The sequence below is a fragment of the Panicum virgatum genome, chromosome 2K, assembly GCF_016808335.1.
Source record: "Panicum virgatum strain AP13 chromosome 2K, P.virgatum_v5, whole genome shotgun sequence".
Taxonomy (NCBI): domain Eukaryota; kingdom Viridiplantae; phylum Streptophyta; class Magnoliopsida; order Poales; family Poaceae; genus Panicum; species Panicum virgatum.
In genome coordinates this window covers 42,342,614-42,369,351 of record NC_053137.1, presented here as the reverse complement: position 1 = coordinate 42,369,351, position 26,738 = coordinate 42,342,614, and the positions used below count along the sequence as shown (strand labels likewise).

Genomic DNA, 26,738 nt, shown 5'->3' with positions numbered 1-26,738 from the left:
CTACTTATGGGCACACCTAGGTATTTAATAGGCAAGCTTCCAGAGTTGCATGTAAACACTTGCTCATATTATTCTTGCTTTGATTTATCTTCACCGATGTATGTAACTTTACTATTTAGAAAGTTGATCTTTAACCCTGAAATTAATTCATAGCAAGTCAAAAGGAACTTGAGTTTAACAGCCATTTCAACATCATCCTTGAGCAAAAGTACTGTATCTTCTGCGCAATGCACATTTAGCACTCCCTTGTACGTAATATGTGCAGCTAATCCTTCCAATATGCCTTTCTCCTTACCTTTATTCAATATAGCTGATAATGCATCAATTACCAAACTGAACAAGAGTGGTGAAAGGGGATCTCCTTGATGAAGACCTTTTTGCTCAAAATAATGCCCTGGTTTCCCATTCACCATGATACTCACAGATCCCCCTTGCAGTAATATCTTCATCCAGTGGATCCACTTGTTGGTGAAGCCCTTCAAAATCAATACTTCTTTGAGGACATCCAAATTTATATTAGCATACGAACTATCGAAATCTAATTCCAAAAGAATTCCAGCCACATGGTTCTTGTTTAATTCATGTAACACCTCATGAACAATAGCCAGTCCATCTAGAATGCTTCTCTCAGGTAGAAAACCATTCTGGGCTTTGTCCACGATTTTATCAACAACTTTACTTAACCTGTTAGCCAATATTTTTGAAAAGATCTTGCAGCTGATATTCAACAGATAGACAGGACGACATTTCTCAATACAAGTAGGACCTTCGCTTTCGGGGATCAATGCAAGGAAAGCAAAGTTAAGTCGATGAATGTTTAGATTCCCAGTATGAAACTCATCAAACATTTGCTTCAGATCACCTTTGATAACATCCCAGAATTCTTTGTAGAAAGTGATAGGTATCCCATCCGGACCAGGGGCAATATCACTTTCCATATCCCATACAGCTTCCTTGATTTCCTCAATAGTAAAGAGTTTATCGAGATGGAAATTGTCTTGTTCATTAAGTTTATCGTCATCATCCCAGAAACAACTCTGCAATCTCATGTTACATCTTTCTTCATGCATAAACAAATCCTTGTAGTATGCAGTAGCATGTTTAGCTTCATCATCTTCTAAGGTTGCCAAGGAGGTAATCATCAACTTGTTTTTACTGTCACAAGATTCTTCATCTATATAGGCAGTGGCCAATCCCCCTTCCAAGTAGCACCTCTCTCTGTATCTTTGCCGTCGCCACACATCATCCTCTCTAGAAATGTTCATCAGAGCAGTGTCCAGAGCTGTTTTCTCATACCATTCTTCAACAGACAATTCCCGAGAATTAATTTTCCTCTCAAATTCAGAAATCTTATAACGCAGAGCCTGCTTAGCTCTTTTTCTTTCACCCAAAATATCCCGATTCCAACCTTTGAGACACCTCCTCAACCTTCTAATCCTTTCCTGCCATTTATCCAACCCTTCCAAATTACCTGTATCAGCTGCCCAGTTGTTGGCTACAAACGTACGGCATTCATCTCTTAGAAGCCAACACTCCTCAAATCTGAATATATAAGGTGCCTTCTGCATATTGCCACCAGCAGCCTCATTGGACTGCAAGAAAAGATTTATGTTAGACAGTATCTTCCTTTAACAAAATAGGTGGGTAGCTATTTTGAAACAAACTTGTCCGAATTAGGTAATAGCGTAGTTGAATAATACAAGCTCATGAACTAAAAATTATCAGGAACTCAGGATCTTCAGGGTTGTTAATATTCATAGCAGAATTAATGGTGTACAAGGAACACAAACGATCAACCATATAGAGAAACTCAAGGCACTAGAAAACTATATAGAACTAGGTAATTAGATCACTTTATGCAATTAACATATTTCATATGTTGCTTTTTTGTAGAAATGGAGGCCATTGCTGGGAAGAGCTGATCAGGGGAGGGTGACCAAGTTGGTGGTTCTATGATATTCAAGAAAGGCAGAAGAAACTCTTTTAAGAAAATCATATTTCATATGTTTTAGTAAAACTAGATATTTCAAGTAATTCAAATAGTAAATCAGATTCTTGAAGACAACTAATATCAATTGAGATAATGCTATCTCTGCCCTCAGAAAGGGGGGAAAAAAGATAGCATGGTCCCCTAACATAGAGTTTCTGAAATTACTTGACTGCATAAACCTTTTACTTAATTGAGCCACGGAAGCAACAGTACTAGGATTTGCAAGGAGCAATCTAGCCAAGATAAACATTACAAAAATTTGAAACATCGTTTCCTGACATCAATTGGCTGCCACGAAATCAATAGGAAATAGCATCAAGGCACAGAAGAAGGACACGACCTACATTTTCAGAAAATTGGGCGTTGTTATCACTTATCAGTTAGCACCGTCAGTGCTCACAAATAGGCCAATTAGCATTTGAAAATCGTGAGCCTTGGTTCGCAAGGCAAATTATGTCGACTCCTTTCAGTGAAAAAGTTCCAACAAGCAGTAATACCGATCCAAATATCTGATAGTGAACTAGAATTGGCAAGAATAATTGATAAAAGAAAGTTTTACATGGGCGATTACTGCAATTACAAAACAATTGGCACGCCACGGCCTCCTTCCTTCCATAAACAGCACACAGAGACGTAGCATTGTCCACAAGTACACCAATCGAGGCAGCCGGTGCTTACCCGTAACCAAGATTTTTCGGCCAAAACCTAGCACTAGCAAGTGCGGCCAAACCCCAAAAGCATCAAAAGTTCGCAGGAATGACCTTGCGAGCCCGAGTAGAACAGATGAACTCACCATTGGATGGGAAGAAGAAAACACTTGGCGTCGCGCAGGAGGCCGAGGCAAGGAGCCGCCGGCGGCAGGTGATCATCGGGCAGTGGGAGTAGGCGGCGGAATGGTCTTCCGCGAGTGGAGCACTGGAGTGGGCTGACATGGGCTAGGTTACGTGGTTCTGATAATGGGCTTTGACAGATCCATTTGAATTGAAATGGTTTGGGAGTTCTAAGAGTCCGTCAAAAAAAAAAAAGAGAAAGCACTATCCTCTTGAAACATGGAAAATGTGTGTCAAAAAGTTAAAGCTAATAAGGCCAGTCTCGATAGTATTTCAGAACAAATTTTATGAGCATTAAATATTATACCACGTCAGTAAATTGTCTGATATGATAGAATTATTATAAGAAAAGAGAGAAAAAAATTCATAGCATATGCAGCGGCGAGGGGCATCTCTCTTCTCTTCTTCTTCTCCCCTTCTTTTCATTGTTCCTTTCTAAAAAAAAAAGTCTACATAACTCCCTCAACTATTTAAGGTGGACTACTTCACCTCCAAACTATAAAACCTGATATTCCACCCCTGAACTTCCCAAAACCAGTCAAATAACCCCCTCAAGTGGTTTTGGAGGGTGGGTTTGCTACAGTAGCAAGATTTTATTTTTTATTTATTTTCGCTGAATCTTTAAAAAATCAAAATAAATCACAGGAAAACATAAAATAGAAAATCCAATTTTATTGGACTCCACATGAGTAGATCTAAACAGTGAACATATATTACGCTTTAGTATAAAGTTTTTGTTGTACCTTTAGATCTATACTTTTCTATAATTAATTGAAACAATTCATAGCTGTAGATTCTATGGTCCAATTGTGGTGAAATTTTTATGGACCATAGAAGTTGCAGCTATTAATTATTTCAATTAATTATAGAAAAATATAGATCTAAAGCTACGACAAAAAATTATACTAAAGAATACTATATTATATGTTTACTGTGTAGATCTACTCATGTGGAGTCCAACAAAAATAATTTTTTTATTTTATGATTTTTCTACAGTTTACTATATTTTTTCAAATATTCAATGGAAATAAATAAAGAAAAAAACAAAACCATCCTACTTGTTTCAAAACCATCCTCCAAAACTACTTTGGGGGTTATTTGACCGGCTTTGAAAAAAGGGTGAAATATTTGATTTTATAGTTGGGGGGTGAAGTGGTCCACCATGAATAGTTGAGGGGGTTAAGTAGACTTTTTCCTTCTAAAAATGAAGGGGAGCTTAAGGAGCATTCATTGATCTTGGAGGGGTAGAGGGGTTTGATTCCCTTTAGCCCCTTTTAAATCCGCGCCCTAAGCATGTAAGAGGAGTTTCATTCTTGTAACATTTATCCGGCTCGGTAACACTACGATAAAACACGGCGCGCGATTGCCCTCCCGTGCTGCGCATGCTGCTTTGGAACCAACGTGGCAGAAAAACATATTTGCACACTGGAGTACTGGACACGAGAAAGTCTTGCCTTCGGCATTTGTTTACTACCAAATTTGTTTCTTGATCCGCCAAAAGCAGCCGTAAACTCAGCCAGAACCCCAACAGTAACTAACGCTACCCCTGACAACCCGACCCCACAACGGATGGGGCCACGCATCAGAGACACTGAACACAAAGCCAAGCAACGAAACCAGAGTCCGTCACAACTCACAAGCGAGAAGGGAGCTCGGAATATAAAATTTCCCGCGAAGAGGCGAGCAGAGGAGACCCCGGGTCGCCGGAGAGGAAAAGGTTGGGGAACAGGGATCAGGGGAATGGCCGGCGAGCTCAGCTGAGCGCACACCCGCGGAGAGAGGCCGACCTCGGACCTGGGACTGGGAGCAGAGCCAGCTGCCGCGCGGGTATGGACCAGCAGCAGGAGCGGGACCGGCGGCGGACGCTGCTGCTGGTGAACCTGGCGTCCATCATGGAGCGCGCCGACGAGGCGCTGCTGCCGGCGGTGTACCGGGAGGTGGGCGCCGCGCTGCACGCCTCCCCCGCGGGGCTCGGCGCCCTCACGCTCTGCCGCTCCGCCGTGCAGGCCGCCTGCTACCCGCTCGCCGCCTACGCCGCCGCGCGCCACAACCGCGCGCGCGTCATCGCCGTGGGGGCCTTCCTCTGGGCCGCCGCCACCTTCCTCGTCGGCGTCTCCGACACCTTCCTGCAGGTCCGTTCTCTGCTGCTACACGCGTTACGCCTAGGGGCCGTGCAGTTTGTGCTGTGTTGACTGTGAATCTGCTCCCGTAGAGATTGGGATCTGGCACTGGTTGTAGCCACAAAGTTAAAATCTCGAGGGCAATTACAATTACTCCGAATCTTTCTTTAGGGATCTCATGATTAATTGTTGACACTGAGAATTGATACCGTCCTTGCCAGGTCGCGATCTCACGAGGCCTGAACGGCATCGGCCTAGCTCTGGTGGTGCCCTCCATCCAGTCCCTGGTGGCCGACTCCACCGACGACGGCACGCGCGGCTCGGCGTTCGGGTGGCTGCAGCTCGCCAGCAGCCTCGGGCTCATCTCCGGCGGCTTCGTCGGCCTCCTGCTGGCGCAGACCACGGTCCTCGGGATCGCCGGCTGGCGCGTCGCCTTCCACCTCGTGGCCGCCATCAGCGTCGCCGCCGGGGTCCTCAACTGGCTCTTCGCCGTTGACCCCCACTTCCCGCCCGGCGAGGACGGCCGCCAGCGCGACGGCAAGCGGCCCGCCACGGCGCGGGAGGTCGTGGCGGAGATGATCGAGGAGGCCAAGTTCGTGGTGCGGATCCCCACGTTCCAGATCTTCGTGGCGCAGGGGGTCAGCGGCTCGTTCCCGTGGTCGGCGCTCTCGTTCGCGTCCATGTGGCTGGAGCTCAAGGGTTTCAGCCACAGCGACACCGCCGTCCTCATGACCATCTTCTGGGTGGCGAGCTCCCTCGGCGGCCTGCTCGGGGGCAAGATGGGCGACTACCTCGCCGTGCGGTACCCCGACGCCGGCAGGATCGTGCTCTCCCAGATCAGCCCCCTCTCGGCGGTGCCCATGGGCGCCGTGCTGCTGCTGGGCCTCCCCGACGACCCGTCCAAGGGCGTCTCCTACGCCCTTGTCCTCTTCATCATGGGCGTGCTCATGTCCTGGAACGGCCCCGCTACAAACTTGTAAGTCCATGCTCTGCTTTTCACAAGTTCTGGACTGAACTTGCTCTACTAGCAACAGTGGTATTTACTGCAATAACCTGCTTTCACCATTACTGCACCAAATTTCTGAAAATCAAAAGTATCCAAGTGGTTATGAATGCTGAAAGAAGATTTGAAGCAAAACTTTACTTTTTAGTCGAAAGAGTGAGAAATGTGTCTACTGACATCGCCAGTTGTTGCCTAATTGTCTTGCAGCCCTATATTCGCGGAGATCGTCCCGGAGAAATCAAGAACAAGCATCTACGCCCTCGACCGGTCCTTCGAGTCGGTGCTATCATCGTTTGCCCCTCCGATCGTCGGTCTCTTGGCTCAGCGAGTGTACGGGTACAAGCCAGCTGATGACAAGGGGGAGAGTGTTCAGCAGGATCGGGAGAACGCCGCCTCCCTAGCCAAGGCGTTGTACACGTCCATAGCGATACCCTTCATACTCTGCACGGCCATATACTCGTTCCTGTACTGCAGCTACCCCCGGGACAGGGAGCGTGCGCGGATGCAGTCGCTGATCGAGTCGGAGCTGCAGCAGATGGAGCACGAGAGCACTTGCCTGGAGGACGGCGATGGCCGGCCCAAGGTCTTCGCCTCGGCGAATGATGGTGAAAGAGCTACCATTGCTGTCACCTATGACCACAAGGAGGCTCCCGAGGCTGAGAAGGACACCGTGAGCCTGTTGGCCAACCGGGAATGATAGGAGTTGGGGATTTCAAACTGAGAAAATGTTGGGTGGATGTTTGAAAATCGATGATCCGGCAGTCCATGCAAGGTGAAAGCTCGTTTCAAATTTAGGGGGAAATTGTAATGCTCGAAGATATATATCGGCTCGTTTAGTTTCTTTGTGGTGCTAGAAAGTATTTTGGGGCTGATGCAAGTGGTGGCGAAGTCAGCGACTGTTTGCTCGCACTTGACAATGATATGTACTTGGTCACTACCAGATTTTGGGGCTGCTAAGATTAATAAACAATAAAAAACTTGCTTTTAAAATTCGTTTTTAATAAAAAAAACCAATAGACACTGAAACATCAAAAACTCTTGTGCTCTTCAATCTCTGTGGTCATGAAGTCAACTTTGAAGCATGGTCATGTGGTGTGTTGCCTCGGACCAAGAGTAATTAAATTACTTGGCACAAATTAAGCAGCTCCCTAGATTCGCCGTCAGCCATTCACGTGATAGATTAGGGATAATTACATTATGTGTTTTATTGTAAGCTCATTCCCCACTTTTGAACAAGAGAATTGCAAGCAGGGGGGCGCCATTGCCAATTGCCATCCTGCAGTCAAGCTAAGTCACTGACTAGTGGCCTACTAGATGGCCAAACCAGCAAACGAAGAAGCTGTTCAAGTTTCCTCGGTTGGCTGACACGGTTGTGATTTGTCCGACGAGGCGCTCCTGCCGGCCGTGTACGGTGTACCGTGAGGCGGGAGCCGCTCTGCACGCCACGCCCGCGGGGCTCGGCGCCCTCACGCTGTGCCGCTCAATCGTGCAGGCTGCCTGCTACCCTCTCGCCGCGTACGCCGCCGCCTGCTACCGAGAGGAGGGCACCAGATACTTTGTTGCTGAAATTAGAAAGGAAATACTCCTCCATCCTAAAATTTAATATATTTTATTTTATTCTAAATCAAAACAGTATGTGTTTGATCAAATTTATAGAGAAAAATATTAGCATCTAACATATTAAATAAGTAAATTATAAAAATATATTTTATAATTGATCTTTTTTATTTCTAAGCAACAATTAATAGCTGGATTTTACAACTCGAGTGTGAAGGGGGAGGGCTGGCCCCCTTTGGCCTACATGTAGGTCCACTAGTGGTAGATAGTCCTCCACTACCGGATTGCGATCACTATTCTTGCAGAGTATCCATCTCTACGTACTCTATACTCGTATATACTCCTATTGCCTCCTTGGAATCGTATGCTGTCACAATGGAAGTACTTCCGCACTAGCCACCACCGCAGGTACATTTTCCTCTTTTCTTCCCTCGACTCTTCTACACCGGCCAGGCCTCTACCCCACTCCCGGTAGATGCATCCTATGCCCCCATATCCTTGATGTTGTAATCCAGAAATGGCACCCAAGCCCGTTGTGCCAACAGATTGCTTCCCCCAACTGACCATTGAAAAGAATCCATATATATATATATATGTGTGTGTGTGTGTGTGTGTGTGTGTGTGTGTGTGTGTGTGTGTGTGTGTGTGTGTGTGTGTGTGTGTGTGTGTGTGTGTGTGTGTGTGTATGTATATATATGCTTTGTTTTTGTTATTTTTCAAGGCTTAGGAGTTGAGATAACCTATTGGTGTAGTTTAATAACTATTAGAAACACATTTTTTTTAATTTAATCTATTTTGGGGAGTGCTTCCCATAGTGTCCAAGCAACCAGGTCATGATCTTGGATGTGCGAGATGGAGCAAGTAGCAGTGGCGGAGTTAGAATGCAAATCAAGAGAGGGTTCATTAGTACTAATTTATTGTATAATGTACTTATTTTTTCCAAGCATCAATTAATAGCTTCTCAATAGATTTTGGGGTGGGGTGGGGGGGTGGCCCCTTCTGGTCTACTTGTAGGGGGTGGGGGGGGGATGGCCCCTTCTGGTCTACTTGTAGCTCCACCGGTGGCTGATAGACCTATAGTAATGATATCAACCCTGGCTTCTTCTTTTTTATCAAACATACCTGCATTACTTAAGACAAACGTACACATACAAACCCATACAGGCACATTCTAGCAGGATACAGAATGGACAGCTGTCCAAGCCATCTTACACAAAAGACCCTATGAAAAAAGGAAATCTCAACCAAGTCCTCAAGATCTTCTTATCTCCTGTGTACGCCATCAACGCCGCCCCGTGATCCCCTCCGTCGTCGCCGAAGCCATCGCCGGAGCTGGAGAAGAACGGCAGCAGCACCAAGGCCAGTGGAAGCACCATCACACAAGGCTTTGAAACGAGCCGCCAAAGAACAAAAGCAAGGAGGAGCATCGACCGGGGACACACCCCATGCTCCCCTGGCCTAGGACCAGCACACCTCGCCGGCGACGAAACCAGTGCGCAGATCCATCCACCATCAAACCACAAACCCAGCAGCCATCCCTCTGCATCGGGCTGCCGACACCTCCAAGATGCCAAGCAGCGGACTCCTAAACCAACACCAAACTCACAGAGCAAATCAAGAAGAGCGAGCTCACCCAGATCTGCCCGGAGTAGCAAAATCCTCTCCGCCGCTTCGCTGTCGCTAGCAGTCGACAGAAGGAACAAACTCCTCTCCACCGCGCCACCGACAGTGACCAGCAGCAAAAAGAACACCATTATTCTCCGACGGAGCGACACCACGGCCACCCCCGGAACCCTAGCTCCACCGGCGGACCTCAACGGCGAGCAAAACCTAACCCTAAGCAAACATCTACCTAAGCTATATACATCCGCGCGACGATTCCACAACCCACCTCCCTCTCCGCCGCCGAGACCGTCGACGAAGAAGAAAGGGGGCGGTGGAATCGCCGCCGGAAGCGGCGTTCGCGTTGCAGGCGCCCTCTCCTCTTCTCACTACTGTAGACAGGGAAAAGAGGAAGGGAAGACCCGAGATGGAGTTGGAGCTGGCGCTCATCAATGCTGGCTTCTTGGATGAGCACGGTGGTGACTTATTCAACAGCCCCCTGTCACCTATGGCTATCTTTGTCATCATGATGGGAGGCGTAACAGGTGCACTTGTTCTCTGCCTCGTTGCCTTCATGCTTCACAAGGTTTAACGCAGAGTCCAGTTACTCATCACCGTGAATTACCTAGTGCTCCACATGGTGGAGTACCCGCTAGAGGGGGCAGCCTATGATGCGCAGTCCGCATATGCCTCCAACGCAATCTGCCTGACCGAGTTCATCGAGGGAGAGTGGGTGGCGAGAGCAAGCGACTAGCTCTTTTGCCCCAAGTGCATCAAGCGAGCACTTAGGGTGGATCCACGGTGCCCGCACTACCAGGCCATGGTCTTAGAACGTGTGAGACTTAGCAGATTGACCATCCACTACCAGATTGTGATCACAGTACTTGCGGAGCAGCTATCTACTACGCAATGGTGAAGCTAGATCAAATTAGTTGGGGTGCATGTGTCTTGTGGCTGCGTAAGCTTAGGACATGCAGGGTGTTTATATGGTGAAAATTTGATCTAAATTACTGATTTTTTATTTTTCTTTTGGGTGCATATGCACCCCCTAGATACTATATACCTTCGCCCCTGCTACTACGTATTCTACACTCCTATATAGTTGTCCGTATCCCGTTGCCTCGTTGGATTCCTATATTGTGTTTGTGCCAAGTATATATTTCAGAAACAGCAGTACTATTTGTCTATACGAACCGCTTGTTTGATGTGCAAACTGCCACTCAATTTGAGTATATTTGTGCTATGTATACAGGAGTAGAGGTTTGGATGACTATTATTCGTTATATTGTGAAATATTTTGTTTAATTCCTTAGCGGCATTCTTTCACTAGTGTTGGTTGATAGTTAATTTCCTTTGCCACGTGCTTCCTTGCAATTTGCTTCGTTGATCTGTGTCTCTAGCAAAGGCGTCCCCATGCATCTCCGTTGTGGTAGTTTTTTTTCTCCGGGAACTGGAAGAGAAGCGGGCTCGTCGAAGATTTTATTTATTAGTCCATATTCAACCCTAGAGGAATTAGAGATATTTTTTGGCATTGGACATGAACCACTCCCACTATCCTTAGACATAAATGTTTAGGATAAGCTAATTATTTAAATTAAATTAATTAATTATCCTAACACATCATATATGCATCAAATCCAGCAGTGAAGCCATCGACAATCGGCTTTCACAGACAATTGGATTTCTACAGCCCTAGAACAAAACAAGTCTATACTATAAAAGGTGAAATAATTATAACCCTTTCTCACCAAGATTAGGCTCACCGTACCCCTCACGGAGGTCCTACTTGTCAGACCAAAAGTTTGACGAAAGAGGGTGTAGACCTTGGTGATTCAAAGCACAAGTAGGAGATCGTCAAGAAACTGCAGGAGAGGAAGCAATCTTTGACAAGTTAAAAGTTAATTTCTCTTTCACATCTTTGATATAATAGTTTTATCTATGAATATAAAATTCTGGTTTTTTTAGGGCGAATATAAAATTCTGGTTTATCAAGTTTCTTAAAACACGTTTTAAATTGTTGAATGTAAAAAATTATGGTATGGGTTAAGTTTTTCCGTTACTGAGTATTTTTATTCCGTGTGATACTAAATTGTCAATTACTATATTCTTGCTTACAAATTTTCTTTTAAAATTATGTTTTCTCTACATGGACACCTTTACTATAAAATATAAAATTATTATTTACTAAACTTTATACAAATATAAAATTATTATTTAATATATTTTTATTACACGTGCCCTAGGCACGTGCCTCTCTACTAGTGGGGAGAAATACAAATACATCCTCGGTCACCTGCTGCACGCTCTCGGCACTCAAAAGGAATCGCAGCATGTTAGAGTTATTCATTTCATTTTTCTCGAGAGGGAGGGGGCACCAGGTACGCTCTCAGCACTCAAAGTAGTTGGCTGTTGCTGAAATAAAAAAAAATACTCCTCATTTCTGAAATTTAAGATATTTTATTTTGCTCTAAATCAACACAGTCTAAGTTTAACCAAATTTATAGAGAATAATATTAGCATCTAACGCATTAAATAAATAAATTATAAAGTTGTATTTGATAATAGATCTAATTATTCTCATTTGACATTCAGAATATTATCATTCTTCTCTTTAAACTTATAGTCAATGCAAACTTAGAACAGTTTGACTTATGACAAATCAAAATATCTTACATTCCATGATATGGAATGGAGTGAGTATCAACGAAATGGAAGAGTCAACAATCAACGCCAAGCTGATAGTGTGATGCGCTGCCTCGTAACGCGTGTTCCTGATCCCCCATAAGATACGGCACAATATGGCCAAAAAATAAGTTTTCTCATCCTTCACAAACAAAAATAACTTTCTGCAAAGTCAGGCGATCACGCGATGTGGGCCATTATGTTATTAGCCCGTCCTAATCTAATCTCCTCCCCCAATTTACAAGGCAACAAAACACGCCAAACAGGAGACAGCTGATACGAGTATCATGACCACCCACACCACACCACCATCCCCTGCGTGCAACTCCTGTTCTCGGTTTGTGCAGCTGACAAGTAGGACCCTCTGGGAGCCAGCTAACCAGCCAATGGGAAGCTCCCCAACTACCTCGTCTAGCTCGCGTTTGCCTTTTGCCTGCTACGAGCCCAAGTCAACGTGCCACCCCATCACTGACATGATGTCCCACAGGTATGCTGTCCCACATGTCATTGAAGCACACAACCTCTCCTGGATCTCTGCTCCAACTAAAGCCAACTGATAATATAAAATCCCCCGCGAAGACAAAGACCCCAGAACCCAGATCGCCGGTGGCTCGCTCGCTTGCTTGCCGACCAATGGTGGCCGCCCATCACGGCAGCGACCCCAAGCCGGAGCTGAGCAGCGTCTAGCCCGACGAGGAGGCGGCGAGCGCGGAGGTCCCGGGGGCCGGGGGGACGATGGGGCCGGCGGCGGTGGCGGGGCGGCAGGGGCGGCGGACGCTGGTGCTGGTGAACCTGGCGTCCATCATGGAGCGCGCCGACGAGGCGCTGCTGCCGGCGGTGTACCGGGAGGTGGGCGCCGCGCTGGGCCCCACGCCCACGGGGCTCGGCGCCCTCACGCTGTACCGCTCCATCGTGCAGGCCGCCTGCTACCCGGTGGCCGCCTACGCCGCGTCGCGCCACAACCGCGCCCACGTCATCGCGCTGGGGGCCTTCCTCTGGGCCGCCGCCACCTTCCTCGTCGCCGTCTCCGACACCTTTCCTCCAGGTGAGCCGCCCCCGACCGCCGGCGGACATGCCGCTCACCTAATTTTTGCTGGATTTGGTGAAACAATGCATCTGCGCTTAGGAGTTAGGCAGAAGAGGTCTCTGTATTTTAGGTGCGTTTCAGTGTCAATCAGTCAAATGTCCTCCGACATTTTGCTGTTGTTAGTTCATCAATTCAGTCCAGTAGGTGGGGTGATGTCTGTAAATTTTTAGCAAAGATAGTGGTAAATATTTTTAAAAAAGGTGAGATTTTCCGAGATTTCACCCAGAAAGTGAATTTTTTTGGTTCCGTGGGGCTGTGTTTAGTTCCAAAATTTCTCAACCCAAACTTCACTATTCACCTATCACATCAAATCATTTGCCTCATGCATGGAACATTAAATATAGGTACATAAAAAACTAATTACATAGTTTTGATGTACACGACGAGACGAATCTTTTGAGCTTAGTTAGGTCATGGTAGGACAACAATTACCACAAACAAACGAAAATTGCTACAGTATGCCACAGTGTCCGATGTAACTTTTTTAACCTCCATTTTACGGATCTAAACACATCCCTTAAAATCTGTGAATTCCTGCAGAAACATTGACTTAGTGCCGGTAATGTTGAGCCACTCATTTTTTTTTCACAATAATATCTGCGGTTAAAGATGTGGAAGTCACACTCAATTCTTGACTAGGGCTGTATTTAGATCCGCGAAAAGCTGATAAAAAAAGTCACATCGGATATTGTAGTATACTGTAATATTTTTTGTTTGTTTGTGGTAAATATTATCATATTATAGGCTAACTAGGCTCAAAAGATTCGTCTCGAAATGTACATCAAAACTATGCAATTAGTTTTTTTTATTCACCTACATTTAATTTTCCATGCATGAGACAAAAAATTTGATGTGATAGATGAATAGTGAAATTTGGAGAGAGAGATTTTGCAACTAAACACAGCCTAGGCAACAACCTGGAAGCAGTATCTGTCAACTGTCATCTCTTTGAATTCTTCCACATGACGTGCATTTGGGGGAAAACGAAGTACTTCCGGACAGCTGATGCGGAAAACGACGATGGGGCAATGCTAGTATATTTGCTTGCTACTTGTTGCTTAAGACTGGTACCCCTTCAAACAAATATATGACAGAATCGGAATTTCTGAATCATCGTTAATTTCCAACCATACAAAAGGATTTACGTTCCGACATTTCTATGTTTCCTTCCTGTAAACTGATACTTAAAACTGCTGGTTTGTCAGGTAGCAGTGTCAAGAGGCTTGAACGGCGTTGGTCTAGCTCTGGTCATACCATCAGTGCTGTCGCTGGTCGCCGACTCCACTGACGACGACAACCGTGGTGCCGCTTTCGGCTGGCTGCAGCTGACCAGCAGCATAGGCTCCATATTTGGGGGGTTCTTTGCCTTGATGCTGGCACAAACCACATTCTTGGGGATCGCCGGATGGTGCATTGCCTTCCACCTCGTCGCCATCGTCAGCGTCATCGTAGGCCTTCTCGTGTGGCTCTTCGCCGTGGATCCCCATTTCCCCGGGAACAACACCTACGGCGGCTCGCCTGCCGCACCGATGAGCAAAAAGTCTGCACTGGAAGAGGCGAGGGAGCTGATCATCGAGGCCAAGTCTATAATTCAGATCCCAACGTTCCAGGTCTTCGTTGCTCAGGGCGTCAGCGGCTCGTTCCCGTGGTCGGCGCTGTCCTTCATGTCCATGTGGCTTGAGCTCATCGGGTTCAGCCATGAGGATACTGCCATTTTCACGACAATCTTCGCGGTCGCCACCTCCATTGGCGGTCTCCTTGGTGGCAAGATGGGGGATTTCCTCGCCCAGCGGTACCCGAACGCCGGGAGGATCATCCTGTCGCAGATAAGCGCTGGCTCGGCTATTCCATTGGCTGCTGTTCTTCTTCTGGGGCTGCCTGATGATCCATCCAGATCCAGTGGTGTAGCCCATGGGCTTGTTTTGTTCATCATGGGACTCATCATCTCCTGGAATGGAGCTGCTACAAACTGGTATGTCACACATGCATTTCTCCTTGAATCTTAAACTCTGATTCCAAACTTTTTGGGTGCATGGTACTAACAAAGTCTGCCTCCTATTTGCGTCAATTGCTGATTTCATTTTTGTCCAATTAAATGTAGCTGTCTGATGTTGAAAACTCTTGCTTCTTGTACAGCCCGATTTTCGCAGAGATTGTGCCGGAGAAGCAAAGAACAAGCATTTATGCTCTGGACAGGACTTTCGAGTCGATTCTTGCTTCGTTTGCGCCTCCTGTCGTCGGCTTATTGTCGCAGCACCTCTATGGTTTCAAACCGGATGACAAAGGGAGCAGCCCTGAACAGGACCGGGAGAACGCCGCGTCGCTGGCCAAGGCGCTGTACACGGCGATTTCCATACCAATGGTAATCTGCAGCTCCATCTACACGTTCATGTACCGCACTTACCCTCGAGACAGGGAGCGTGCGCGCATGCAGTCTATGATTCAGACAGAGTTGGATCAGATTGAACTTGGGGGTTCGCATTTGGGATGTGGTGACGACAGGTTTGAGCTCTTTGATTCGGTGAATGCTGGTGAAAAAACTGATCAGCTTGATGGCAGTTATGGCGCTGAAGAATCTGCTGAGGCCGATGCTGGCACTGAAAAACTATTGGGAAACCATGAGTTGTGACACAGCAAAAGAGTATGTTTTTGCCGATTTTAGGAAATTGTAACACGGCGACCAATGTCATTCAACAAAGTGAACATCTTTGTTTACGCTTCTACTGCTACTATGCAACACATCCCACTGACTTCGACACTTCGTGATTTACATGAGCTTCAATGTTTTTTAGATAAAAAAGAGCTTTATCGTTAGAGTTGCATTTTTTTTAAAAAAACTGACTAGGCAGTAAACTGACTAACCAATATAGGGAGAAGAAACAAAGTAAACTAAATATTTTACAGAGCTAAAAAAATGAACTCAAAAGAAAGCCACGGTCCAATACAAAGCTCACTAGCCGGGTTAATCTCACGCCGACACTTTTTGCGGCCAAGCACCAGATCCTTACCTCTTCCTTGCATTTGGCAAGCAGAGACTCGACTTTGCAATGATGATGGTCAAAATTTAAAACTTTCGCTCCTTCCACGATTCCCAAGCCACAGGGAGTGTGAGGATAGCAATTAGCAGCTGAACCAAATGACCCTCTAGTTTTAACAGCTTTTTGTTGCAAATTCATGTGCAAAGATTTTTGAAGCTCCAATCCATGCTCAAAAGTTCAGCTATCTTGCCCCCTATATTTTAGGACGCGTTTGGCAAGACTTTGGCAGTTTGGTTCATGGACGGGGGCAAAGTTCCAAACATTAGGATGGTAGTACGTTGTTTAAACTAGACTCTGCAGGCTGCAGCTCACCTGCAACGCTGCAACTTGGTAGTAGGAATTAGTAGTTAATTGTACACATGCTGCAAAACCTTTGCTTCTCTTGAAAGATTCTTGGGCCACACGCTCGTCGCCGATCGCCGTTGACTACAAAGCACGGTGGTGGACTGGTGGTAGCAATAGCACTAGCACGCCATGGCGGAGCAGCCGGGCAGGAGGCAGCGGCGCTCGCGGCGGGCGACGCTGCTCCTGGCGTTCGCGGCGCTGGCGATGGAGCGCGCCGACGCGGCGCTGCTCCCGGCGGTGTACCGCGAGATCGGAGCCGCGCTGCGGGCCTCACCCACGGCGCTTGGCTCCATCGCGCTGTCCCGCTCCGTCGTGCAGACCGTCTGCTACCCGCTCGCCGCCTACCTCGCGGCGCGCCACGACCGCCTCACCGTCATCGCGCTCGGCGCCTTCGTCTGGGCGGCGGCCACCTTCCTGATCGGCTTCTCCACCACCTTCCCACAGGTACGCCGAGGCGGTCGCCAGCTTCCCCTTGGCTGCGGCCTGCGGCCGGAACTCATCAATGTCTAGTGAACGAACAATGCGCAGATGGCGGTGACCGCGGCGTTGAACGGCGTCGGGCTGGCGCTGCAGATCCCTGCGATCTACGCCTTCGTCGCCGACTCCGTCGACGGGGCCAGCAGGGGCGTGGCGTTCGGGTGGCTCGCGGTGGCCGGGAAGGCCGGCACCGTGGCCGGCACCTCCCTCGGCCTCCTCATGGCGCCGACCTCCTTCCTGGGGTTGCCCGGCTGGCGGCTCGCCTTCCTCTTGCTCGGCGTCACGGGCGCTGCGGTTGGCGTGTCCATCCGCGCGTTCGCCGCTGGCGACGCCGCGAGAGGCCGCGCGGTGACCCCGGCCGCCGCCGTCAAGCCGGTGCGGCAGGAGCTGCAGGGGTTCGCCCGGGAGGCCAGGGCCGTGATGCGGGTGCCGTCGTTCCAGGTCATCATCGCGCAGGGCCTCACCGGGTCGTTCCCCTGGTCCGCGCTGCTGTTCACGGCGATGTGGCTCGAGCTCGTCGGCTTCTCCCACGGCGAGACGGCGGCGCTGATGACGCTGTTCAAGGTCGCCACGTCGCTGGGCGCGCTCTTTGGCGGCAAGATGGGGGACGCCCTCGCCCGGCGGTTCACCAACTCGGGCCGCATCGTTCTCTCGCAGATCAGCTCCGGCTCCGCGATCCCGCTCGCCGGCGTCCTCCTCCTCGCCCTGCCCAACGACGCGTCCACCACGGCCAGGCACGGCGCCGCGCTGTTCGCCCTGGGGATCATGGCCTCCTGGAACGGCACCGCCACCAACAGCCCGATACTGGCGGAGATCGTCCCGCCGCGGGCGATGACGACCGTGTTCGCGCTGGACCGGACGTTCGAGGCCGTGCTCGCCTCGTTCGCGCCCCCGGTGGTCGGCATGCTCGCCGAGCGCCTGTACGGCTACAAGCTAGCGGGCGGCGGCGGCGGCGACGACGAGCGCGCGGCCGTCGACGCCGACTTCGAGATGGAGCGGCACAATGCGACGTCCCTCGCCAGGGCGATATACACCTCCATTGCCGTGCCCATGGCGCTGTGCTGCGCCATCTACTCGTTCCTGTACTGCACGTACCCCAAGGACAGAGAGGTGGCGTGGGCTGAGGCGGCGCGAGATAGAGGAGGGCACGGCGGTGAAGGATCTGACTCCGAGGATGAAGGCGACGGCGAGAGGAAGCTGCTGCCGCAGTGAGCCGTGTGGCGAGGAATGAGACCGGCGTGGGTTGGGGAAGGAAGATAGAGAGGTCGGAGGCGCAGGCGCTGGATACAACGTCGGCAGCGGCGCGTCACCGGAGGGAAGTCGGGGAAGTGCGAACGGGTACCAGAGTAGCGGGGGCGGGCGCTTTGGGACGGTGATGGAGAAAAGGGAGAGGGACACAATGAGAATCGAATTACTCCTATAGTGGCCATGTAGCAGTTATAAAACGACAAGTCCAATTTACACCTTCAAACTATTATATAAATCCGATTTTTAATCTTCAACTACAAAACCGAATAACAAAGGTTATCCAACTATTAAAACCGGACAAATTTGGCACCTTAGGTGTTTTTCTATTTTGTGAGAATTAAAAATATTCAAATTTAAACTAAAAAATTCATAATAATTCATTTTAGATCAAAAAAATACGAAATGGGTATCAAAAGTTTTCTAAAAATGTAATCTATCTATTGGCACGATACATTTCAGTTATTTAGATCTATTTTTTTATTTTCATAATATTTGGTTGCTTGTAGGTATGTCTATTATTTTTTGAATAACTAAGATTCAAATAGAGGAATAATAAATAGGTTACATTTTTAGAAAAAAAATTGGTACTACTTTCATATTTTTTGATTTGAAATGAATTGAATTTAAATTTTTTAGATCTAATTAGAATTTTTAATTATTTTAAAAAATATAAAACTACTTTGGAAACAACTCCAAATGTCAAATTTGCCCGATTTCGACAGTTGGATGGTCTATACTATCCGGATTTTATAGTTGAAGGTGGAAAATCGGACTTGTACGATAATTCAAGGGTATAATTCAAACTTTTTCTTAAATTTTAAAATAGATATGGCTGTTATAGATTCAAAGATAATACCTATATTACTAATTAAGTAATATATTTATTTGTTCGTGATAGATTTATTAGGTTATTGATTTTCCCTCGGTCCCAAATTACTAGTTATTTTAGCTTTTCTAAATTTGTAGGCTTTGCTAGTGACTATTAGTTTAGAACGGAGGGAGTGTTTTCTATATTTTCCATCTCATCGTACATGTGCGTGTTTTGTAAGCTCAGGTAAGAATTGTGCATGTGAAATCCTCATCTATTCTCAGGGGAAATTGCAGCAATGGTGTGATGATATCTGTTCTCATCAGGGGACAAGGGCCCAATGTGAAATCCTCATGTGTTCGCTAACAATTTCGCCGTATCAGCCTCGAGCAACTCCCCATTATCACACACAGCACCAATGGTGCCTCTCTCACCATCATCCACCTGCTCAAAAACCTCGCGCCGCCCAATGTCGTCTTCCAGGCAGGAACCGTCCACCTCCATCTGCTCCAGCTTCGATTCAACCAGAGACTCCATGCGCGCGTGCTCCCTGTCCCGAGGGTAGCTGCAGTACATGAACGAGTACATGGAGGCACAGACTGTGAATGGCACCGCGATAGCCATGTACAGTGCCTTGGCCAGAGAATCCGCATTCCGCCGGTCCTGCTCAACGCTCCCCCCCTTGCCATCCGGCGTGTACCCGTACACGCGCTGAGCTAGGATGCCAACGATCGGGGGCGCAAACGATGACAGTGCCGCCTCCAAGGACTTGTCGAGAGCGTAGATGCTTGTTCTTGACCTCTCCGGAACGATTTCGGCGAAAATAGGGCTGCAGAAGGAGCGAATTTCAGTCAATTTTCGAAATTTGTTCCAATATTAGAAAGTAGTAACACGATTTAAGCGAATGTAAATTCTATCACAAAGGTGTGGAGTTAAGAGAACAATTGAATGAGATGAATAGCTTACAAGTTCGTGGCGGGGCCGTTCCAGGAGATGAACATGCCCATGACGAACAGGACGGCGGCGTAGGCGACGCCGGTGGATGGGTCGGCAGGGAGGCCCCGCAGCAGCACGGCAGCCAAGGGCACGGCCGAGCCGGAGCTGATCTGCGACAGGACGATCCTCCCGGCGTTTGGGTACCGCAAGGCGAGGACGTCGCCCATCTTGCCGCCGAGCAGGCCGCCGAGGGACCTCCCTACCCAGAAGACGGTCATGAGGACGGCAGTGTCGCCATGGCCGAAGCCGGTGAGCTCGAGCCACATGGGCGCAAAGGAGAGCGCCGACCAAGGGAACGAGCCGCTGACACCCTGCGCCACGAAGATCTGGAACGTTGGGATCTGCACCACGAGCTTGGCCTCCCTGACCATCTCCTTCGCGACCTGCCGGGCGGAGGTAGGCGGCTTGGCGACTGGCCTGCCGTCGCGCCGCCGGCGGCGGCCGGCGTCGTCGCTCGTCGAGAAATGGGGGTCCACGGCCAGGAGCCAGTTCAGCGCGCCGACGGCTACGCCGATGGCCGCCACGAGGTGGAAGGCGACGCGCCAGCCGGCGACCCCGAGGACCGTGGTCTGCGCCAGCAGCAGGCCGACGAGGCCGCCGGAGACGTGGCCGAGGCTGCTGGCGAGCTGCAGCCACCCGAACGCCGACCCGCGCGCGCCGTCGTCGGTGGAGTCGGCCACCAGTGACAGGATCGACGGCACCACCAGAGCTAGGCCGATGCCATTCAGGCCTCGTGAGATTGCGACCTGACACACACATAAAAAGTAGAGTATTAATTCCCCATAGCAAGATTCAATTTCCTGGCAAAGATTCACTACCTCCCGAGTCCCAATTCTCTCGCAGAGCAGATCTACAATCCGCGGCGCGAGCTACAAATTCCCCCAAGCACAGAAACACCAGCGCCAGCGCACGGACCTGTACGAAGGTGTCGGAGACGCCGACGAGGAAGGTGGCCGCGGCCCAGAGGAAGGCGCCGGCGGCGATGACGTGCGCGCGGTCGCGCCGCGCGGCGGCGTAGGCGGCGAGCGGGTAGCAGGCGGCCTGCACGAGGGAGCGGCACAGCGTGAGGGCGCCGAGCCCCGCGGGGGTGGCGTGCAGGGCGGCGCCCACCTCCCGGTACGCCGCCGGCAGCAGCGCCTCGTCGGCGCGCTCCATGACGGACGCCAGGCTCACCAGCAGCAGCGTCCGCCGCCGGTCCCGCTCCATGATTCGGGCGCCTGGCCTGCGACCGCTCCAGTGCTGCCGCACCGGCGACCCGGGGTATCCTCTCCCCTGTGCCGTCCTCTTGGCGGGAAATTTTATATTTCAACTTGTGTGCTTGTGACGTACGCAGTGTGTCTATGACATGTTAGCACAAGTGGTGAGCTCTTCACTTCTTTTGTGGGGCCAACGTGCAAGTGACTTGTTTACTTGTGCCATTTATTAAGGAGCTACTATATATTATTCTGCCAGAATCAGATGTAGATTAGGCATTCTTTTGGGGGATCATGCAATAGATTAGGGCCTCGTTGCATGCGACTGATTCCCCTGTTCCTTGAGCAAGTACCGTATATATTTCTGGTACCATTTCTAAGCTCGGCGCTGTTTTTTATTTTTGTTTTGGACGTATAAGGCTATTAGCCCTGTTGGCCGTGCACATTGGTGTCCAGTGTAAACCTGAATTTGGCTCACGCGACGAGCGCAGCGACTCACCTCAATGCATTGCGGCACACGGAAGCAAGGTGACATCCGAGCGGAGGAAATCGATAGGCACAAGGCACTCCCCCTGTCGGAGACTCTGGCAGCCAGGAATTCAAGAGTTTGATGAGTGATGACTAGCCGGTTAGAGAACAGAAATTAGTTGTATGTCTTTGTCGCCGCCAAAACCTCAGATACGCCATGTGCGTGGCGACCTTTTTTGCCATCTTTTCTTTCATGAAATGGTTCGGGTTAAGATACTTCCATGCCATGCGAATGGAAAAAAAAAACATATACTAGAACTGTGCACAAGAAAACACGAAGCTGCCACTACCACGAGAATGGCTCAAAGGGAGAAAAAAAAACAAAACGCCCACCGTGGGGCTCGAACCCACGACCACAAGGTTAAGAGCCTTGCGCTCTACCGACTGAGCTAGACGGGCTTTCGCTTGTCACTCCTCTTATACATATTAAACATTGAACGCCTCCCGCGGCAACAGGCTCATGAGACCGTCATTTCCGTACTATCGGAAACTGTTGCCTGGATCCAACTTCAGCTCAGTTTATCGTGCACTACAATCTTATTAAAATCACAAACTTACAAACGCAAGGTATGCTTTAATATATTCTCCCGCCTAAGCTGAAAAAAAAAACTCAATAAACACAACCGATTGAAACGTACCACAAAAAACGCACCAACCGATTGAAACTCTATGTGAGCAGACCGCATATCCGCGGTGTTTCCTGTGCAATCCAGAGGCCAGAGCTACGCAGACATCTGTTTGAACTCCGTGGAGCTTTCTTTGCCATGTGATTCCTGGGTTACTTGGCACTGCCACTCTGCTGAGCCTTCCGATCCATCAATGCTTTTTCATCGTCATCTGCATCAAAATCTTCCTCGCTGTACTCCATATCAATCACAGTGGTGCCATCCTTGCTTCCAGCGTAATCTCCCACTCCATGGCATCTTTCCAGCTCAATCTGCTGCAGCTCTGATGCAAGAAGACTATCCATTCTTGCCCTCTCCCTGTCGCGTGGGTATGTCCGGTACAGCAGGGAATAGATCAAGCAGCAGAGGATCATAGGGATGGCGATTGCTGTCCAGAGAGCTTTGGCAAGGGCACCGGCGTTTGACTTGTCCCTGGCAACACTGCCAGCCCCAGCTCCATAGGAGATGGGGATGTAGCCATAGACATACTCGGCTAAGAAACCAACAATAGGTGGAGCAAATGAGGATAACACTGACTCAAAAGAACGGTCCAACGCATAGATACTAGTCCTTGACCTCTCAGGAACGATCTCTGCGAATATGGGGCTGCACATGAAACAGAATCATTATTGCCAACACGCAGAATTTCATATACTAGCTGCGCTCCAAGTCATAAAACATGTAAAAATTCAGTAAAGTAATAATGCTGAAATGGATGTCTTGTGCATACTTCAGTGTTGATCATACGTTCAATAAGAAATGGATCAAACAACAAATGGCAATGTACTTACTTGTTTGTAGCAGGACCATTCCAGGAGATGCTCAGGCCCATAATAAACATGACAAGTCCATGCAAGAAACCAGAAGTGTCATCAGGTAGCCCTAACATCAATAGTGAAGCCAGTGGAATAGCAGACGCCGAGCTTATCTGTGCCAGGACAATTCGGCCAGAATCCGGGAAGCGGACGGCAAGGTGGTCCCCCATCTTTCCACCCAATACCCCCCCAAGTGAGCTTGCCAATACTAATGTTAGCATGAGAAGTCCAGTTTTGCTGTGTGTAAAGCCCATCAGCTCCAACCACATTGGGGCAAAGGATATGGCAGACCATGGAAACGAACCTGCGATGCCCTGGGCCACAATGATCTGAAATGACGAGATTCGGACTACAGTTTTGGCTTCTCTCACTAAATCCTTCATCTCTTCCCAAGTAGGCTTGCGCAAGAGTTGCTTGCCATTTCCAACATGGACGTAATGGGGGTCCACTGCAAATAGGCCTACCAGTGCACCGACTACCACACTGATGAGGCCAACAATGTGAAATGCAACGCGCCAACCCGCAATACCCATGACTGTGGTTGATGCTAACATCAGGGAAAACATACCGCCAATAATTGAACCCATGTTGCCTGTGAGTTGAAGCCATCCAAACGCGGCGCCACGGGTATTGTCATCAGAGCTATCTGCCACTAGAGACTGGATTGCAGGGGTGACAAGCGCAAGGCCAATACCATTCAAACCTCTAGCTACTGCTACCTGCTCAAGAAAGCATTTTCATGCAAGAGAAACATGTTATCCTCTTTTGTTTTTTTTATGAAGCAATGTGGGGCCAGGAGCCCACCTGAAATTTTGTATTTCATCTATCATTCAAACAAGTACATAAGAGGTTTTCCAAGCAAGCACGGGGCTAGGAGGATAAAACGCAGAGCTGTGTAAGATCGTATTTCATCGATCTATTATTTACACAAAGCTAGGAGGATAAAGAACTTAATCTGGTTTGTCTATATTCAATTTTGATCAATAAAGATTGACATCTGACATGACACAGAGATTCAACCAGATTTGAGTCAGATTGAAATGGTTTTGTATTAGAAAAACAGCAGCCAAAGTCCACACTGCTGTCAAATCATTTGAGTACACAAAAGAAATCATATACCGAGGTAAACTAAATTTTTTAAACGAACTTAATTTTTTTTCCGAATAACAACGAGTTGAACTAATTTAAGCAACACCGTACATCTTCGTATTGTAAAACAGGGATGAATAGATATCAGATGTCACTTTAATGCATGTCAGATAGTCTCGCATGAGCATATGAATTTGAGAATGGAGATAAAGGGGCAATAAGTCAACTGTTAATGACATGGATGCGGCACTTTACTCGTGTATTTGGTTGAGCCGCATTAAATCCATTATCTGCAAACTGCAATTGGAGGTTGATTGCAATGTAATTCAGATTTAAACTCCAAAAAGGCACCATCAACAAAATTTTCGTGCAAGCATATTCCTCATCAGCTTTTGGCAGCAAAGCACAACCATAAACTACTGTAGCAAAAGAAGTGAATCATTTTGCGGAGCAACCGAAGTAACCGAAGCATATACCCAAATTATACCACTATCCGATCGAAGATTGAGCAGATTGGGCCAGTAGGCTACCAACTCGCCGAAAGTTTGCGGAAAAGTAAAGGCTCAGGATTCAGGAATAGGATAAAGTAAGTATAGAAAAAAAAAGGCTTATAGGAGGATAAAGTAGGATCTGCTGGGAACGGACCTGGGCGAAGGTATCGGAGACGCCGACGAGGAAGGTGGCGGCGGCCCAGAGGACGGCCCCCACGGCGACGACGTGGGTGCGGTTGTACCGCTTGGCGGCGTAGGCGGCGAGCGGGTAGCAGGCGCCCTGCACGGCGGAGCGGTAGAGCGTGAGCGCGCCGAGCCCCATGGGCGTGACGTGCAGGGCGGCCCCGACCTCCTGGTACACCGCGGGCAGCAGCGCCTCGTCGGCGCGCTCCATGATGGCCGCCAGGTTCACCAGCGCCAGCGTCCGCTTCCCCGCTGCCGCGTCCATGGCTGCCGCCCCCGGCGCCCGGCTCGCGAGCGCGGCGGTGGTCGCCCTGGTCGTGGTCGCTGATCCCGTGATCCGCGAGGCGACCCTAGATGGGGACTGGGGGAGCAAGCGAAGCAAGCAAGCAAGCGCGGTGGTGTGCAGCGTGCTCCTCCTCCTCCGCGAGAGCGGCGAGATTTTCGTTGAAAAAAAATGCGGTGTTGGTTGTTGGGAAATGGGAAATGCCGAAGTGGGAACAGACACCGAACGGTGGAGGTTGCCGTCGTCGTCTCCGCGACGCGTTTGGACCAAGCCGCTGCGGCGCATGTGACCGCCGCTTGATCGGAGGGTTCCGTTGACCAGATCGTATCAGATTTTTACCGTTGACCTCGCGCATCGCATCAGTCCCACTGTTTTTCTTGGGAAAAACTGCAAAAGTTTGGATGGATTTTAGCACGGGATCAGCTGTTGCGGAGACACTACACCCAACATACAGTAATTCGAACGGGAAGAGCAGCTGGTGAGTGAGCTCGCCGGACTTGGCAGCTGCTCTGTTCCCACGTGTTCCGGAGCACGCACGAGGGATGTGCGTGCGTCGATACAGAATATTCAGCCGCGAGAAACGTGGCTGCAGCTCCCGCATTCGCAGTCGGCACCGGCCTCCCAGCTGGCAAAGTCGGAATTGTGTGTGACGTCCGGTCCGGTATGGGCTCACCGTCGAAGAACCCATTATGGGCTTGGTCCAGTTACTCGCAACGTTTCCGACTGACTCATTGTTTTTTTTTTGAGGGGTGACTCATTGATTAGTAAGCCCACCTCCCCTCAAAAAGAAATCTGCTTCCGCACCAAGCCCACCCACACCGAAATGTGCTCTTCTGAGTTCTGACCGTGTGACTCGTCGTCATCAGGGCACATTATTCTGCTACCTGCCCCGCACGGCGTTTTTGGCGGTTTTTTCTTTTTTATATTAAAAAAAATTAAAATTTCAAAAATATATGTCGGTTTTGGAAAATTTCAAAAATATACCCCGGTCGCCCTATGGGGGGCGACAGGGCTCAAATGTAATTTTTTTTCTTCAAATTTGCAACGAAGTCCCTGGAGAAAAAAAAAGAGGGGGGCCTGTCGCCCCCCAACGGGCGACAGGCCCCTGTCGCCGCCCCCAGGGGCGACAGGCCAGTGGGCCCGCCAGGGGGCCGGTCGCCCCTCCTGCGGGCGACAGGGGGGGCCTGTCGCCCCCCGCGGGCGACCGGGTCAGCGCACCTATATAAGGCCTTTCCCTCATTCCCTCCTCTCATTTGACCTCAAAAAATCCAAAAAAATTCAGAAAAAAGAGAGGGGTGAGAAGAAGGGAAGCGGCGAAGCTCTGCCGAATTCCGCACTTGTGGTCTACCGGTAACTTTCGTATAAATTCGTTGATATTGTATAACAATTTAATTTAATTAACAGATTAGCTGAATTAGATTTGGTGCTTTAGAACACCGGTTTAGTATTACAATTTGAGTACTATTACAGACTTTTTCAAATAAAATAATTATACATTACAAAAGAATTATGATAGTACCTTATTGATATTGCAGTATAAGACAATAGAATTATAACAGTACCTATATTTTCACGCATCGATTTGGTATACGATATGTGCATTGCTTAAATTATGGTTTGTTATTTGGCGCACCACACTATAGCGCCAATGTCTTCGTCAGGATCAACCTACATTCCGTGGAGCAAGTGTAAAGCCACCGTACCCAAA

At 48.8% G+C, this 26,738-nt stretch overlaps 5 protein-coding genes and 1 non-coding gene across 6 annotated transcripts; 3 read left to right on the top strand and 3 right to left on the bottom strand.

Moving 5' to 3' along the window:
• Positions 1-4,508: 4,508 nt before the first annotated feature.
• On the top strand, positions 4,509-6,779 carry LOC120677955. The gene is made up of 3 exons (XM_039959136.1): positions 4,509-4,952; positions 5,162-5,916; positions 6,151-6,779. Exons 1-3 carry the CDS (start codon positions 4,650-4,652, stop codon positions 6,638-6,640), a joined length of 1,548 nt encoding a protein of 515 aa, XP_039815070.1. The 5' UTR covers positions 4,509-4,649; the 3' UTR covers positions 6,641-6,779.
• A 5,501-nt stretch (positions 6,780-12,280) lies between these two features.
• On the top strand, positions 12,281-15,629 carry LOC120677927. The gene is made up of 3 exons (XM_039959114.1): positions 12,281-12,820; positions 14,069-14,843; positions 15,008-15,629. The coding sequence occupies exons 1-3, from the start codon at positions 12,520-12,522 to the stop codon at positions 15,498-15,500; spliced, it is 1,569 nt and encodes a 522-aa protein (XP_039815048.1). The 5' UTR covers positions 12,281-12,519; the 3' UTR covers positions 15,501-15,629.
• A 690-nt stretch (positions 15,630-16,319) lies between these two features.
• LOC120677937 lies at positions 16,320-18,118 on the top strand. Its single transcript, XM_039959125.1, has 2 exons — positions 16,320-16,698; positions 16,783-18,118. Exons 1-2 carry the CDS (start codon positions 16,384-16,386, stop codon positions 17,941-17,943), a joined length of 1,476 nt encoding a protein of 491 aa, XP_039815059.1. The 5' UTR covers positions 16,320-16,383; the 3' UTR covers positions 17,944-18,118.
• A 1,020-nt stretch (positions 18,119-19,138) lies between these two features.
• LOC120695318 lies at positions 19,139-20,989 on the bottom strand. The gene is made up of 3 exons (XM_039978600.1): positions 20,699-20,989; positions 19,754-20,529; positions 19,139-19,616 (listed from the first exon to the last, which is right to left on the bottom strand). Exons 1-3 carry the CDS (start codon positions 20,987-20,989, stop codon positions 19,139-19,141), a joined length of 1,545 nt encoding a protein of 514 aa, XP_039834534.1.
• An 841-nt stretch (positions 20,990-21,830) lies between these two features.
• On the bottom strand, positions 21,831-21,903 carry TRNAK-CUU. Its single transcript has one exon. It is a non-coding gene; the product is annotated as a tRNA-Lys (tRNA).
• On the bottom strand, positions 21,890-25,268 carry LOC120677918 (protein spinster homolog 3-like). The gene is made up of 3 exons (XM_039959107.1): positions 24,719-25,268; positions 22,961-23,703; positions 21,890-22,775 (listed from the first exon to the last, which is right to left on the bottom strand). The coding sequence occupies exons 1-3, from the start codon at positions 25,010-25,012 to the stop codon at positions 22,283-22,285; spliced, it is 1,530 nt and encodes a 509-aa protein (XP_039815041.1). The 5' UTR covers positions 25,013-25,268; the 3' UTR covers positions 21,890-22,282.
• Between the last annotated feature and the right edge of the window lie 1,470 nt (positions 25,269-26,738).

Bases quoted from the DNA above. Each gene is read 5' to 3' on its own strand.
- LOC120677955 (XM_039959136.1), top strand. From the start codon at position 4,650: ATGGACCAGCAGCAGGAGCGGGACCGGCGGCGGACGCTGCTGCTGGTG. The intron at 4,953-5,161 runs GTCCGTTCTCTG...CGTCCTTGCCAG, and splicing joins TCTCCGACACCTTCCTGCAG to GTCGCGATCTCACGAGGCCT. The intron at 5,917-6,150 runs GTAAGTCCATGC...ATTGTCTTGCAG, and splicing joins AACGGCCCCGCTACAAACTT to CCCTATATTCGCGGAGATCG.
- LOC120677927 (XM_039959114.1), top strand. From the start codon at position 12,520: ATGGGGCCGGCGGCGGTGGCGGGGCGGCAGGGGCGGCGGACGCTGGTG. The intron at 12,821-14,068 runs TTCCTCCAGGTG...TAAAACTGCTGG, and splicing joins CGTCGCCGTCTCCGACACCT to TTTGTCAGGTAGCAGTGTCA. The intron at 14,844-15,007 runs GTATGTCACACA...CTTCTTGTACAG, and splicing joins AATGGAGCTGCTACAAACTG to CCCGATTTTCGCAGAGATTG.
- LOC120677937 (XM_039959125.1), top strand. From the start codon at position 16,384: ATGGCGGAGCAGCCGGGCAGGAGGCAGCGGCGCTCGCGGCGGGCGACG. The intron at 16,699-16,782 runs GTACGCCGAGGC...AACAATGCGCAG, and splicing joins TCTCCACCACCTTCCCACAG to ATGGCGGTGACCGCGGCGTT.
- LOC120695318 (XM_039978600.1), bottom strand. From the start codon at position 20,989: ATGGAGCGGGACCGGCGGCGGACGCTGCTGCTGGTGAGCCTGGCGTCC. The intron at 20,530-20,698 runs GTCCGTGCGCTG...TGTGTGTGTCAG, and splicing joins TCTCCGACACCTTCGTACAG to GTCGCAATCTCACGAGGCCT. The intron at 19,617-19,753 runs GTAAGCTATTCA...CTCCTTCTGCAG, and splicing joins AACGGCCCCGCCACGAACTT to CCCTATTTTCGCCGAAATCG.
- LOC120677918 (XM_039959107.1), bottom strand. From the start codon at position 25,012: ATGGACGCGGCAGCGGGGAAGCGGACGCTGGCGCTGGTGAACCTGGCG. The intron at 23,704-24,718 runs GTCCGTTCCCAG...TTTCTTGAGCAG, and splicing joins TCTCCGATACCTTCGCCCAG to GTAGCAGTAGCTAGAGGTTT. The intron at 22,776-22,960 runs GTAAGTACATTG...TTTCATGTGCAG, and splicing joins AATGGTCCTGCTACAAACAA to CCCCATATTCGCAGAGATCG.